Source organism: Fusarium fujikuroi, chromosome FFUJ_chr07, assembly GCF_900079805.1.
Source record: "Fusarium fujikuroi IMI 58289 draft genome, chromosome FFUJ_chr07".
Lineage (NCBI taxonomy): Eukaryota > Fungi > Ascomycota > Sordariomycetes > Hypocreales > Nectriaceae > Fusarium > Fusarium fujikuroi.
The window spans coordinates 2,425,081-2,441,162 of record NC_036628.1 but is presented as its reverse complement, the minus strand read 5'-3'; the positions used below and the strand labels follow the sequence as shown (position 1 = coordinate 2,441,162).

The window sequence follows — 16,082 nt, the reverse complement described above, 5'->3', positions numbered from 1 at the left end:
AGGCAAAAGTCTGCACCGCAGCCACGAGACAAAACTATTATGAGCCCCAAGGTGTGACACTAAGTGAACAAAAGATAAAAGACTCAAAAAGAGAAACTCTGAGAGAACATGTCTCCCCCGGGAAGGCTCGAACTTCCGATCTCCCGATTGTCTGTGAATAACAGTCGGACGCTTTAGCCAACTAAGCCACAGGGGATAAGCTGATTGGATGGTAGACGACTTGGAACAAGTGAACATATTTTGCTCATCTGGTTGAAACCGATATATTTGCAATCTCGTTGGCCTCAAGTTTATTTATATCAAATAACCGATCTGGAGAATTTCTTTGGTTTAGTCTCTCAATATCTATGGCTCGGTTCTTGCTTGCTGGAGTTGGCGGAACAAGTTTAAGCCAACCCAAGACTCAACCGTTGGGCCTCACACCACGAGCTCACAGGCAAATGCTACAACAAGCAATTCTGAAAGGCAGAGTTTCACAGTCAAACATCTCAAGCTTCTGCTATCAAATCTCTCTCAGACATTTATACATCTCCAGCCACATACGCCACGCTACAGCTCACTCAGAAACATCAGCAGAATCTACCTATCCCTCAAGCCTTGGACTTGGACTTGAAGCCCTTAGACGTCCAACTCTCAACTTGGAATTGATAAACCTCTTTAGCCAGTTCTTCAACAGGCCCTTCAACGGTAAGCCCTGGAGCAACCTGGTTGATACTCAATGGCGCAACCGGTGCTCCAACACCAAACTCGGCCTTCCAAGCTCCCAGCTGCTCCGTTGAAGAAGCATACACAATCCTTCCAAGTCCACACCACGCATGGGCAGCAGAACACATAGCGCAGTGCTCACCGCTCGTATATACAGTAGATTTCGCGCGCTCTTCATCACTTAGGTTGAGCTGTGCCCAACGTGCGAGAGTGAACTCTGGGTGAAGCGTCGAGTCAGCGCGACCATCACCATTGGAGCCTGTGACGGTGCGGTTTCGGTCGGTTTGAAGCACTTTGTTGTCGGATGAGACGAGGACTGAACCAAAAGGGGCGTCTCCTGCTTTAAGAGCTTCGTGGGCGAGTGAGACGGCCAGACGGAGATGCTCCAGATCTTGGTCGCTGATCATTTTGCTATAACTGTGTCAAGTAAACGTCAATCTTATACATTAACTATAAGATCAAGTGTAAATTCTTTCATACCTGGGCTTTTATAGGTGGTAGTGGTGAGTTGACTTGCGAGTAGTGAGGTTGAGAGAGTGAGGCTTGACAAATCCATGATGCGGGGAAAACGATGATTGCAATGAGGTTTCTAATCAAGATTACCTCATGGCTGTACAACATCACGCAAATATCATGAATTATTAATTGCATAATCTTATATTGCTTAGAAATCTACTAACATGAAGCTAATTGTCACTGATGTTCTTCATGTGCCAGGTGAATGAATCTGGCTAGATTAAGTCGGCGTGGGACTATATCTTGAAAGAGTGAGCCGAGAGATCGAGTTGTAATACCTGTGAGTCGAATGCTAAGTTATAAGCTTGCTAGACTCACTTTTATCACAATCAGCCCATGCCTAGCCACATTACTGAGATGCTCAAGGGGGTGTTGTGAAGAAGTGATGATCAACCTCGCCATCATCAAAGCCATCGAACTACATTATGTGTAGAAGATACCCAAGCATAGACTCACATAAGAATAAATTTATTCTGAATAAACCATTTCATAGACCCTGGTCAAGAACTCACAGTTTGCTGCTTTCCCTTCTTCCCTGCTACAACTCCTTGTGATGTGATTCTTCCAGGCAAATTGAGGAACTGGCCTAGCCTTCACGGTCTAGAACTAGAGACAATCTGCTGAGAATTAGATTTACAGAACTTCCCATGATATGAATGGAAATACATTGATATGTCTCAAGTAGCTTATGGTCTGGTTGTGCTTGCTCCCTGTTATCGGTCTTGAATACTCGATCTTACTTTACATCAAGGATCTCGAGAAAGGAAAGAGACGTCTTACATGACCAATACAAGGATATCAAAGAACTTCAGTGTCTTATCATGACTCTTGAAAGAATCTCTTATGTGAAACGATGCTTCTGTTGATCTCGATCGAGACAGTCCTGTCATCCACGAGCATACTGCTCTAGATCATCAAAGACCTTCCCTCCACCTTCTCGATTGCCACATAAGCAATGTAATAACAAGCTCGTGCCTCTAGAAGGTCTCAATTCCATGTTGTATAAAGCTGAGACCCGGATATGTGTGTTTGTGTATACCCTCAAAATGCGAACGATAGGACTGGACATCGAGATGGTCACTGAAACAAAGGTAACTCAAAGCCCGAGTCTGTCCTATCTCAACTACTCTAAGCCAGATAGCCTGTATCATCTCGGGCGCTCCCGTTCAGACCGTTTTACGTCTCGTTATAGTTATATTCTTGGCTTCTTTGGTGTAAGTCTCACTCTCACACTCCTCGCGCCTTCGGCATCACCAGCGCGACATACACCCCATATCAAACAAAGACTCAACGGCATCTAAATCGTTTGAGACATGATCTACATGTAGGTGGCACAAGGGCCCGTTGAAAGTCTGTAGCCTCTTTGTGTTTGTTGTTCCTGAGTTAAATGGCAGTATACAAACAACCCACGACAACACTCTATCAATACAAAAGCTTATATTTGTGCAAACATCTATACAAAATACATTTAACCTATTAAGCCACACGGGACAAGCCAACTTAAAACCACAGCAAACAAAGCAGGTGCCGTCTTCCCCGCCATCTAAACTAACATCCTCAACCGTCCACGATTCTTTGACACGCACTCACATCCATCACCAACTACCGATATTATTTCACCATCACAATCATGTTTCCTATCCAAACACCGAAACACAACCAGAAAAACATCATAAGCTCCTATTCTCAATCACAAGCTCACCACGTGAATTTTCATTGTCTCTTATCGCCGATCTCCCACTCACAGCCCTCTCCACCAACCCCGCGGTAAAGGCGTTATGCCCCCATGTGACAGAGCAGCTTGACCTTGAAGTCCCCGGCACGGGACGTTACCACGGGCCAGGCTAGAAAATAGATAGGTCCCTATTGTCGCCGGTACTCGAAAAGTGTGCTTCGGTAATGGTTGATGGCTATTGGATGATAGGGTTTTGTTGTGGCACACGCTTTTGTGAGATTGGCTTGTGGCCCTTTATTGTTGCCAAGCCTGAGGGTGCCCCAAGGTTGGTGATAATACAGAGTGCTAAGCGCCTGGAGACCAGACCAGACCAGAGTCACAAGCAGAGGCGGCTCATCACATGAATCAAAGACAAGAGCTAGGTGAAGTAGATGTGTATGCCAGATATGATTGTTGATGCTAACTAAGGGGGTATCTTGAAATCAGGGCAGGCTCAAGGCCGCCAAACTATCCTAAGGTATCTAAAAGCCCAGATCGCCGTGTAATAAACCATGCAATGTTGTGTGCATATCCAATGCTATGCAGTTCCATGCCATGCCAATGTTTCCCATTTCATATGCCAAGTGTGTGCCAGCTGATTCATCCCAGTGGTGGGAGGCTGAAGCATAACCTGTATCCAAATGTCCCATGCCCTATGATGATGCAAGCCATAAGACAATGCAATATTAAGAACTCCAAATACATGAATGCTTTCCATTAAGAGGGTGTCCGAAAACGAAAACGATTAAATAAACTCGATAATGAGCCCGGTGAACCGGGGCGGGAAAGATAAAATGTCGGGCTTGGTCAAAAGCCTCAACAGAAAAGAAGAAAAGTAGCAAGCGGATAGTGATGGGCCGAAGACGAATCCGTTTACCGGTCCGCCATGCGGGGGAAGACAAGAGAAGTGAGCGGCAGATGGCCGAGGTCGCCGACGGTCCGGAGAAGAAACATCCACTCATCTAGAAGGGTGTCTAGATGGGAGATGCTTCCACCCGCCCGGCGGCATCAACTTCGGCCGCCATCGGAAGGTTTGAGGAGTTGATGGAAGAATGATGGTGCTTGACTTGATTGTTGATTGTTGTTGTTGTCATCCATTTCCAAAGCTTGGCTCATGCATCTGACTCATTCTTGGGTGAACCCCCACCCCCACCCTCTGATTTGCTGGGGTCTGAGGCGGTCTAACCATGGCGTCATCGACCAAGATAGTGGTGGTGTCAAGTTGTTTCCCGAAAATCAAGCCGGCGGCTACAAGTCGATCCGACAGCTGATTAAGGTTGCCCGGTATAGCGAGTGGCAGCTTGTTTGGCTGTTGTGGTTGTGTGAAGAGATTTCCCATCTCATATGATGGGAATAGTGGTGTAGATGAATCTGGCGTGTGCAGCTATTCTTGCGCACATGCAATGCTGTAGTTGGGTTGTGTTGTGTGGGGTATCATATGCCATGTAAATGCAAAAAGCAGCCTAAGATATTGTTAGTGACTGTTGCTGTCTTGAGGTAACATGTAAACATACGCTATCGTAAATCGTAACAGTCATTAAGAAGTTCCCAGAGCTTGTTTACTCAACAGCCTCCTCGTTGATGGAGGTGAGCTTGGTCTTGGGACTCTTCTTGTGAGAACTGCTACGACGCTGCTTTCGTGCAGCGGCACGTCGACGCTCCTTCTCGAGGGCGACAACGCGAAGGCACTCTCGTTGCAAAGCGGCCTGGCGTTCGCGCTCAGCCTGGATGAGCTCGAAGTCGGTGATGACGTTGGGAGGAGAGGCCATGGCACCGGGAGAAGAGCTGCCAGCGCTGGAAACGCTCTGGGCATCGTCGTCGAAGGGATCGGAGAGGAACAGATCGTCGTCGGATAGATAAGAGGTGGGTCGCTCCTCTCGGTCAGACTCGGAGAGAGAGTCACGTCGGGGCCATGATGGAAAAGCGCAGGCGGAATCCTGAGATCGGTAGATGTTGCGAGACGCGATATCCATGGGCGCTGAAGACGCGCACATGGAGCTGATGGAACTGTATGAGCCGAACATTGTTGCGGTTGTGATGTTGGTGATGGGCGAGGTGATGGTGGTGAGTGAAGCTCAGAGAGCTGTAGCTGTTGCTAAATAGCAAGTGTAAGTGGTGATCACTTGGCTTGATGATGTTGTTCTGTTGACGGCAGATAAATGGATCCTTGGGATGAAAACCTGGGGATGTGGGTAGATATAAATGAATGAAGCAGAACGGGCAGGCAGCCGGCTAAGGGAGGCCAGGGGCGTGTGAGATGAGAAGAAAGATCGGGTTGGGTGAGGTGTGGAATGGAATAGATGATTTACAATAGGGGCGTGGGGTGTGCACAAAAAGGTGACAGAGGACCTGAGCCTGAGCCTGAGCTTGAGCCTGGGGGTGCGGCCGAGAACGGGTGCGAGTGCGGGTCAAGGGTCCTCAAGTTCGGTCGCCGGGAAGAGAACCAGATACCGCTGCCAACTGCCCTGTCGTTTAGGCTCCCTGCTGCTGAAATTCAGCCTGCGGATTGCTCCCGACCGAGGTGTAGGGGGGTGCCGGAGCGAGGTAACGGGAGAAGAAGAGGATGTGAACGTGAAGAGGGGACGAAGGGCGGGGGGGGGGCGTGGCGAGGGGAAAAGAGCGGTGGGAAATTCGAGTCAGAGAGACCTGGAAGGGGAAAACCAGGGCGGTACAGAGGCGGCTAAGTGGACGGGCGGAGCGGATACAACGCCTGTCACTGGTAATTCTTGGGGGGGATGGGGTGGCCGAAGCGGATCCGTGGGGAGAAAAGGAAGAGAGACTCTCAAGGCCTCTGAAGGCTCTGGTTATGGCGGTTGAGTCGAGCGAGATATGGATTATGGGGGGCGTGTGGCCGGGCGGGTAGCCAACTCGGTATCCAGATCTAATTATGATTCTCTATCAATCAACCAAAGAATTCGCCAAGACTCTTTGAATAGAGTCAGTACAGTAGAGTAGAGTAACTAGAGAATGGCTTATCGCTCTCGGGTCAAATCGCTGAATGTGCCGAGATCGCGCCGTAAAGACGAAGCCGAAGTCTTCCAGAAATCAAGTTTGTTGTTCACCGTTGTTCACCGCGTTATGTGTGTGTGTTGTTGTTTGCTATTGATAGGAACAACAGCAAAGCATAAATTGATAAGCCTCGTAATGGATGGTTACCAGCATTGACTGGCACTGACTGTATGTATGTATGCACACTCGTGTTGCGGTGACGGGATGGACGAGCTGAGAGCTGTGCCGTCCGTGAAAGTAACTTGCTTTGTAAAAATAAAACCTGTGTACGGAGGAAACCAGAGTAAATCCCCCCAACAGACGGTGAGATAAGCAAGGCCTTTTCATACGGATCACAGCATTGCATCTCATTTACCGATACGTCCAGATCTACAATAACACAAGACAAGACTCAGGATCTGTATTGGATGAGTCCCGTCATCGTCCAAGACAATCCGCTCTCATCCAAGACACCTCAAGCTTGTTTGTCTGATTTGCTTGTCCCCAAACAAGCTGGCTTGGTCTCATCTGCCCTGTGGCTTTTTTCGTAATCCGGGGTTGAAAAAACGCCTCCTCCAGATCCCCCCAAAGCCCAAGGTGAAGAATGTCATAAGCCAAAAGCCAAAAAAGCCAAAGGCCGAAAAGCTGCGAATCGCAACCACAATATCAATTACACCGTGTGCGATTCGCTGCCGTCGCCTGGATCACAGCCTCCCTCCCGCGGGTCAAGTTACCAAATCACGGGCTGCGCTGGCGGCAATGGGACACAAGTCACAGTCATCAATAGAGTCACAAGCTGTAATGATAAGAGGCACGCACACAGCAACAGCGATTCTATCTTTTTTTGTTTTTACCGCCCAGGCTGACCAACTGGATTACTCACCCGCCGTATAATGTAATCGTAGGTGCTGATTACGGCAGAGTCAGCGCAGCGCAGCAATCGCTTGCGAATTGAATACGATGTGATGTGATACTTTGCGACACGAATCAACGGATTCATCACTCATCAGCCCGAGGTATCAATGCTTCATTGGTGCTGTTGTAGCCTGTAGCGAGCGAGTGAGAGCTCCGTCGCTTTCGCTCCTCTATGGATGGATGATCGCAGATGATTCATTCGATTCGGATCAAAAGCCACCCGCTTACGATTCGGAGAATGATTGATGAACTCATTCGGAGTTTGTTGTCTCATTACTTGTCTTGTCTGGTAATTTATCAAATTGATTGATTGATTGATGCGTTTGTCTTTGGTTGCTTTTTTTTTCATGTCTCTCAAGTTTCCTCTCTCCTCTTCCGTTCCGTCGCATCTTTTCCCTCCCCCACGCACGCCCTCCCTCCCCTTCCAGGCCCGTCTTCCCATTCTTCCAGCGCCCAACACACCCAGAATCGGTCCCTGGCCGCGGTCGATCCTCGGGTTGCTTCTGCCTCTGGGCTGCTGCCCTGGCATACGTTGTCCCGAGATAGCTCAGCGCCCAAACCTTCCCGTCGCGTCGGGCAAGAGTAGGTTTTGATAGTCGCACACCACACCATATGCATCCCACAGGGCTGGCTGACACTCAACTCTGGCTGTTCTTTTTTCCTACTTGGGAAGAGGGGGAGGGCATTCACAGGATTGAGGGATTGCTGGATTGGCCTTGTCCTCAAGCAAGGGCCGAGACAAAGATGCGATCCAATGCAGGTAGGGCACAGCTTGCATTTCGCAATCAATCAATCAATCACTGACCGCTCCCTTGACGCAAAGGGCACTCGTTTCTATTTGCTGGATACGTGCTTCGTGGTGCTGCGAGCATTCGTCTGTAGTTGGTTAATTGTTTTACCACTCGTAGTCAATCAGCGACCATCCGAACAGTCACCTATCAATTGGTTGGGGTACCATCTTGCAGCGACTGTCCGATCCAGCTGCGCCATCAACCACTAAAGTTGCGGAAGCCGAGGATAGTTCAATTTCACCGCCGGTCAATGGCATAAACAACAACAGCCATTCAGTAGTAAACAGCAAACCATATCATATGCATACAGTACAGTATGCATCCTCGGTAGACACACAACCACGGCCTACACAATTTTGAAACTCTCCCCTCCGACCTTTCGGTCTTTCTCCCGCCGAAGCCCACCTACCTAATATCGCGTCTTATCGCAACCTATTCCATTTCCCCTCCCAATCTAGAAGCTGTCAACCCAAACTCCAGGCCATCGGAGCCATCAACCCCCAATAACCCCCAGGGGCACAGGGCACAGGGCACAGGGCACGCACAGGGGGTGCCTAGTAAAACAAAGTTCAAAGGTTCTGCCTCTTCCCAACTTCCCACTAGGGTTATAGTTAAAACTGCACTGTAGAAATCAATCCCGGACCGAGCATTCTTTTACCCTGCATGCCCGTTTAGCCTGCAAACCTTGAACAGCTGCCCGGGGACCAGCAAGTTTCCCCTTTCGTCCAGGCTGCTTGAGCGCACAAATCGCAGCTCGTCCCTCTCACCGCTAGCTGGCATGGATATCGATATCGGTAGCCAATCACGGCACTGTATTTCTTCTCCGCGATGTCTTGGTCGGTAGGAATCTCGGTGGTACAGCTGCAGGGTTTAATCCTAACCTAGCCATTGGGCACAATATTCAATTTCAAAATCCGGTGGAAGAAGCAACAATCTTGGATAGAACGAAAAAAAAAAAAACAGTGAAGAGTTTTCTCAATTGTTCCCCAGTTACACAAAGCAATACGGTTTCGCTTACGTTTGGCAACGGTCTGACGGTTTAACCCTGGTGAAGACTGTGTGATATTTCTCTCATACTCCCCACATGCGATGCGCCGGCGTATTCTTCGGAGACCCGCATCCACAGTCGGAGCCGCATTTGCGGCGTTTTCTCCACCCTGTGGCGGTCTCCCTTCCGTAATCCTTTCGGCCTTTCTCCAGTACAGCATCAAATTTGGTTCAGTTTGTTTAATTCCTTGACTGTGAAAGTCTTTACCCCTCGCCGAAAGGCCTTAGCGCTCGGCTAAACCACTAACTCTCCCTCGGCGCTTGCCTCGCCCCGGTCGAGTCGAAGGGAGAACGCTTTCGACGTGTCGGAAACAGGAGAACTCAGATGGTAACAACACATATGCGAGGGTGCATTCAGAGCTGTGATCCGAATCTAGCGCTGTCGCTTGTGAGTCGGAAGACATCAGATTGGTGAGCTTGAGCTGTCGGATGTGCTCTCCTGAGGATGAGTGAGACAGCTTCAAGAGCTTCTCCGCACTCTGGCTAAGAAATGATCTGCAGTTCGAGCCCTTCCGTGCCAAACACAGCTGTGAGAGTCTGGAGCTGTCGCAGGAGCTGCACGGAGGGGCTTTTGCTCCTAGCCGAGCAGCCCAAAACGTTGGTAGATCTGCTTATCAGACAGAGGAGCTGCTGCTGATCAGTGATATTCATGATTAACGGTCTGGCCCGTAGTGAACCCTGCAGATAGTGGCAGAGCAGAATGGATATGTTTGGCCGTCTGGATTCACAGCAGCTTTCTAGCCTGCTGATCGCTGGAGATACAAGTGGTTCCAGTGGCTCTGGTGCTCAATTGCACCAACGACAGTGTGAAGGCAATGCCGAAAAGACCCTGCCTATTCCCGCCTCACTCCACCTTTATCCGCGAGGCAGCACAACACAGCACGCAATTCATGCCCGCTGAGGAGAAGAAAGGCTCCGGCGGTCAAGTTGTTCGATGATCAACCGAAGGATGAGGTGCACTGCTGCAGCTTCGGCGGGAATAAGTCGTGATATGAGTCAGATATGGGTATCAGGGTCCTTTTTCTCCGCGCCTTTTGCGCCGTTTGCGATACCTTCATCATGGCAAACCTCCAGATTTCCTTAGGTATGTACCTTATCTCTCTCTGTGTTTCCACCTCCTCCACCGCCACTTATTTTCTCCTTCACTCAAGCCACTCCCACGATCCATTCTTTTCCGTATAATGCCGGGTCTGGGGAAACACCAACTTTACATTACTCGCCGACAAGATTGGCCTTCCATTTTGACAGGGAAGATTCCATGGAAGAATTCTTCTCACGTTACCTAAGTTAACTCCACCTCGGCACAAGGAAGGATCTTTTTCACTGTAATTCAAATAATTGACACCTGAAATTCTTCATCCCGAGCAATCTCGCTGTAGTGGACCTTTTGAGCCTGGCCCTTGGTTCTTGTTAGTGGTTTTACAGCGATGAAATCCTTACAGCGGTCCACGCGGCCGGGTGCTGTCCCGGGATTGACAAGTTCCAAGTTTCCAATCCCAAATTCCCAATGCTGCGGTCAGAGATCGGTCATTAAAATTACAGCCAGACCAGGTCAACCAGCCCTGGATATCCCGCTGGCTGGGGGTGACCCGTGTCACCGTTGGGCTGCTTTGGCGTCTGGGGAATTTTGAGTTTGATAACGATGATTAATGCGACAATGCTTGCAAAAAGAGTCTCAAGCAAAGGCCAAGGAAGCGAACGTCATCAATCCCTTCATTTGTCGTATAATTACCTGTTTGTTATCGAATCCCGCGGGAAGAGGCAAGATGCTCAATCAGGAAGTTGCTGTGCCAAGGCTAAGGAAAAGCTTATCGAAGGCTGGATCAGGCACTCTAGCTAACACTTAGACACTGTATCGGTTTCCGAGTCTGCATCGCGATATGCTTTACTGGTCTCGCTCGCAGGCTTAACTAACGAAGGACTAGCCCTTCTCGTACTGCAAGCCCCCTTGAAGAATTGTTTGGTCTCTCAAGAGTCAGTGTTTTGACCGTTTACACGGTTTCGCTTGCGACTTTATCCGGCGCACGGAGTAACATTCTCCTGTATTATATCACAATTCCTTGTGACATAACCGACTCAGAACCCATGCCCAAAAGCAAGTATCCGACACCACGGACACGGCTTGGTGCTGCACTTGAAACTTTGTTGTTTGCTTTGCTTCACCTCGCTTTGCCCTGTCTGGCGTTGCTTTGACAATTCGTCTCTAATCAAAACCCCCAGCTCCGGACGGCGGACTGCCATTCCTAGCTCCCTCCAAGCGAATGGATGGCATGGGACGGAATACTATTCCCACCTTCCGAGGGCCTGTAAAATAGTATTAAACCCCTGGCCTGGCGGCTCAACCAGCCTTTGCTTCCTCTACCGTCGCCGCGATAGGATTGAGGCGTCCATAACCCCTTGAAGCTACCGCTTGTGAGAAGCCCTGGTCCCCCGACCCGAACTGGCGGTTCTCCCCTTACCAAATACACAGTGAAGCCAAGCCAAGGCTTGCCATGTCTGAGTTGCTCCCGACAGGCATTGCATTGACCCCATTCACGAGTCGCTCATAACGTAAAGAACCCCCTTTAATATGGGGGCTTGTTAGTCAGTGATGCTACGGAGTAAGTAGAGCCGAGAGGGAGATGGAGATGGAGATGGATCCTTATCGGAGGGGCTTCTATCAACTCTTCTAGAGCTTCCTTTTCTTTCTTGGAAGCCACCCTGAAATGCTGTCCACCTTCTTCTTTGGGCCTGGAGCATAGAGTTGTGGTGGTTGAAGATGCAGTTGTGGACACTAGAAGGATCGGTAGAAGGGCCGTGGAAGGACAGCCACAATGTAGAAGCGTGTCTGCATGTGTCATGAAATCATTGCAAGCGTCAGTGTCAGTGAGTATCTGTCATATGAAGAAAATTCTACATACGGAGTAGTATACATCCTTCAGGGTGCAGCTCCTGAATCATTCAAAACGTCCAAACTCAAAATATTCCAACCTCGGACTTTGCCCCGTGCTACCTCGGGTCTGGGGGAAACGCCTCCCGGTTTTTAATTCTGTTCTTAGCGATCGTTACTGTAGTTTAGCTTCCGCAATTTCCACGTGTTGTTTTGTGGTTGCGGTGCCGCGGGGAGAGTACCGAAAGGTAGCGAGCAGTTGAGCAATCTCTCTTCAAGAGATCGGATTCTAACCGTGGACCTTTGCCGGAATTGGCCCGAGGTCTATCGAGCAAGCAGAATGTGGCTTGCGGGAAAACGAGTAGAGTTGCCCGAAGCTGGGGAAGAAGCGATAATGGTCCCGGAAATTCCCCCGTTTAGGTAGAGTCTAGGAAACGGGCGAATGGGAGGAGGGGGCGTGTAATGACGGAAATTCCTAAGGAAAAGGGAAGGTCACCGAGACTGGCACCGACACCGATACCGACGCTGTCACTACCTATCAAAGTAACGTGGGTGAGCGACTCGTGTAGAGCTTCCATTTCTAGAGTCTGAGAGTCAAGTCTGCCACGCGATTGACAGCTTTGACGTTTCATTCATCATTGATAATGCATCATCCACGGAATGGCCGTCAGGTCAGGGTGAGTATGAGGATGCACTGTTGATCAGTGAGTTTCTCGACATTCAATAGTTTCAAAAGAACTGAATCGTAATTGATTAATGGAATCAATTAAACATGTCTACGATTTCCGATTCTGGCTGAGACTTGTCGCAGATGATAACAGGTTTTATTGATGTTATTGTCTCTGACTCTCTCGCTGCATACGCTGAGACATCCATTGTTTGTTTCCGGCCACAGCAAGGCACCAATGATCCTGACGCAGCTGATTTGAGATTCCTGAATTTGATGCAACCTCGAAGAAAGCAATTATTGAACAACACAGTCAGTCATTTCACTGCCAAGGAACCTGCGAGACGAAGCATGTCACCGAGGTATGAAGTATACGTAAGTACGTAGGTATGCCACAATGTGGGAGCGCCGCCTACGCCACGACTCGGCGCAACTGGCTACCTCTTCCGTCCAAAGCCTGGACAGATCCCTTCTGGTTTACCCCAGGATCGCGATTCCAAACCCGCGTCGTGGGAAATATCCAGAAAGAGATCAATATGACGTACGTTGTGCACGCTGAAAACATGATATGTCGCTGCTAATCTCACTCATCTCGAGATATCCGGCGCAGATGGCAGAAATGGTATGCGAAACCGAACTGTGGCTTTTGTCGCTGATGAGATGAATGAACTTTGGCTGCACTGTCGGGGTATGATATGATGCCATGTCGGATGCAATGCTCACTCCGTAATACGCCGAGGCTGAGATAATACGGTCTCCGAATTGCTCACTCCTTCGCTGTCCCTGTAACTGTTACGTCTGCTAGGAATAACATCAAAGTTGCATTCGCGGCACGGACGCCGCGGCTGCTTACTGTACAATGTCTACGCGTTGCGCTCCCCTAATACCTATCTATGTACATACTCTTCGCATTCCCCCATGTTTTGGCCAGAGATTGGCTCGGATCTCTCGCCTCCGAATGTACAGTTGAAAAAGGTTCATCGTCCCGGAGTTCCGCAGTCTGATTGATTATGCTATCAGTATCTTATCTTGGACCCGTGATGCTTGGCTTGGCCCCCGAACTGTAACAATCCAATGTTTCGTTGCTGCCTGTCTGCTACGTGTTGGTTTCTTGTGAGGTACAACTACATACGGTGTGATTATTACAGGCATTCCCAGTTCGTGTGTATTTGGGGCTGAGTTGCTGAGGCCAAGGCTGAGGCTGGCGATGACGATTACCATGTAGCATGTAAATTGGGTGTAAGTCAGGTCAGCCAGCAACGCCTCGTCATCTGGGGGATCGATCACCTGAGAATCCGGGGTAGGCAGTTGGAAAAACGCATAAACCATCAACTACGATTAAGTTAATTATGCTCAAGGGTAATTGAGTTGATTATTTTATCATTCCGGGGTATTTGCCTCCCATTATTGCATCTGCTACAGTCCGTCTGTTTTGCTCCGGTAGGGAGGGGAAGTGAGTTCTTCAACAACAGTATTGATCGTCATGATAGACATGTCACTGAGCGACAAGGCGTTATGATAAACTCCTATCGAGGAATCATGATGCTCAAAGTGTGTAATGAGCTTTCCATGACAGGAATTTCTCATTTCCCCCCTTATGATGCCGTCATCGAAACAAATTCGATACTCTGGTACACGTCCCTGTCTATGAGCCCAAGATATGATATCGAATTTGGGTTGTATTCTCATCCGAAGTCGGCCTGAGTGTTTTGAGCTGGCCGTCTCCTGATACAGTACAGCCCTGTTGGTGTTGGAGTGATAGATTGGGTGCCTTTGCCAACACCATGTGAGGCATGCCCCCTGCTGAAGTGATATTGGGTGGGGGTGTATAGGCGGTCTCGTGGGGTTGACCGCTTTACAGTACAGCACGCACATCAAGCCAACATCAACTGCAGTGAGAGCTCTAATCTTGCCTTCTTCTCAGGCACGAAGCAGCTAGAGCAATCACCCGCTGCAGCCTCGCGCCTCGCAAGCCATGGATATCGGGGGTTTGAGGGCTTGAGGGCTTGAGGGGATAGTTGTCTCTTTTGTTCTCTCAAGTTTTGGGGGGCTTTTGATTGGATGTGGCATATCGTGACAGCGCCATGCCGCTATTCAATACAACAAACAAACTGCCGATACAACGCCTCACAAAGCCATAACCAACAAACTCGTTGCACTTTGAACTTGAAAACTGTTTGCCCCTGTATAATTAGAGCATGTCTCACGCGGCAAGAGCGTTAGGCTCGGATCAGGTGCTTGCCGTACCGTCCCGATGATCTCGCATCCGTTGCTTTAGCTCATCAAGTCAAGTCACATCAAATCACACTTGGCCTCGTTCTTGTTATCACATCCCACCAAAGTCTCCTCTTCTCCTCCCACGCAGAAGCAAAACCTCCCTGCCCAGGGTTCAGTGGGTGATTCTCAGCCAAGGAATCGATCCACGGGGGGAGATCCTCGTAGTTCCCGCTATGAACATGAGTATGAACACGAACAACGAGACGAGACGACGGCGCTTTACTTTTCTTGCCCTTGCCCTATGTTTGAGTAAGGGGGAGGAAACAATCGGTGTTTGCTATGCTTTGACCCTGTGATTCCCTGATTAGTCTACTGATTTATTGGAATATACTTTTTCTTGTCCTAAATCCTCTCGTATCAACATTGTTTGTGAGCTGTCACCTTGCTGAATCGTGCTTTGAGAAGCGGTCAGGTAAGCTGAGTGTCAGTATCAGAGTCAAAGTCAGTGAATAGATAGTGCCGGGTAAAAGAGATAACAACACGCCCTCGACTGCACTGCAATGCGTGTGCGTTCTCTCATGCAGCCTTGACCTGCTGCATATGCATCTCGAGTCGTTGGCTTGACTTGACTCTTTTATCCTACACCGATCAATGTGTTTCAAGATTCTGCTACACTCAAGCTTCACCGCATCAATTCAGCTCGCCGTAGCTACAGCCATAGCCATACAGGCCCTTTAGCCGGCCAGCATACCGCCTTTTGAAACCAGCCATGCAGACACTCTTACTCACAGCAACGACACTACTAACCCTCATGCATGCAATTTCCCAATATTCAGGTTATACAGACCTGCTTATATGCGCTGGCTTGCAGTTGGCGCGCATTCTCCATCGTCAAAGTGTTGAGCTGGCGGGTCTAACTTACACGACAGCAGCTATATCTGGTCTGGTCCCTTGCAGCTGTCCTTGGGAAATGAGTCACATATGAAAATTTTTAAATTGATTCTGTGACGTGACGTGACTGTAGGGTGTCACAGCGTAGGCGATGGATATTTTTTTCAAATTGGGTCCTGTGATTGTGGTTGTGGTTGTGACAGCGGGTTGATTGCGGTGAAGTGAGGCCATCTACGGATGTGACTATCCGGTGTGAACAACAACACATCGGTCAAACCTGCTTGTTTCCTCCTGTTCACCACGATGACATCGGGTAACCCAACACTCGGCCGAGACTAGAGTTGTTCCCCGTGTCACAATACTTCTGAAGCATTGGTGGTTGGCATCGCTCACCTCGAGGCATCATGTGCTTCAGGGTAGGCCACTATATTTATGTGATCTTGAATACACTGCATATAATAGATCTGGGGGCGCAATCAAAGGTATCATCGATGGATTATGAGTTGGACCAGACATGGTATCATCTGACTTAGTATTAGATATCATTCGACACGTTGATAATGTTTGGGTATGAAGGTTCATTTGAAGACATAGTGAAATAGAGGAGTTGAGTTACACACCCAAATATCGGGTTTATGGCTTAAGGGCAAGGAAACAAATTTAATTGCATCTATCGACTACGGTACCGTTTGCATACGTGAGAAGAGACAGCCAACATATTGTTCTTTCGCCCGTGGCTATCCACACACTCAATGAACAAAA

At 49.0% G+C, this 16,082-nt stretch overlaps 3 protein-coding genes and 1 non-coding gene; 1 reads left to right on the top strand and 3 right to left on the bottom strand.

Annotated features, from left to right (window-relative positions):
- Positions 1–111: 111 nt before the first annotated feature.
- Positions 112–195, bottom strand: tRNA. Its single transcript has one exon. It is a non-coding gene (tRNA).
- Positions 196–590: 395 nt separating this feature from the next.
- Positions 591–1,112, bottom strand: FFUJ_08368 (related to cytosine/adenosine deaminases; the record flags this gene model as incomplete). The annotated part of the gene is made up of 1 exon (XM_023580940.1): positions 591–1,112. One exon carries the CDS (start codon positions 1,110–1,112, stop codon positions 591–593), a length of 522 nt encoding a protein of 173 aa, XP_023433627.1.
- Positions 1,113–4,494: 3,382 nt separating this feature from the next.
- On the bottom strand, positions 4,495–4,959 carry FFUJ_08369 (uncharacterized protein; the record flags this gene model as incomplete). Its single annotated transcript, XM_023580938.1, has 1 exon — positions 4,495–4,959. The coding sequence occupies one exon, from the start codon at positions 4,957–4,959 to the stop codon at positions 4,495–4,497; it is 465 nt and encodes a 154-aa protein (XP_023433626.1).
- A 276-nt stretch (positions 4,960–5,235) lies between these two features.
- On the top strand, positions 5,236–5,752 carry FFUJ_08370 (uncharacterized protein; the record flags this gene model as incomplete). XM_023580937.1 has 2 exons in its annotated part: positions 5,236–5,330; positions 5,434–5,752. 2 exons carry the CDS (start codon positions 5,236–5,238, stop codon positions 5,750–5,752), a joined length of 414 nt encoding a protein of 137 aa, XP_023433988.1.
- Positions 5,753–16,082: the final 10,330 nt, after the last annotated feature.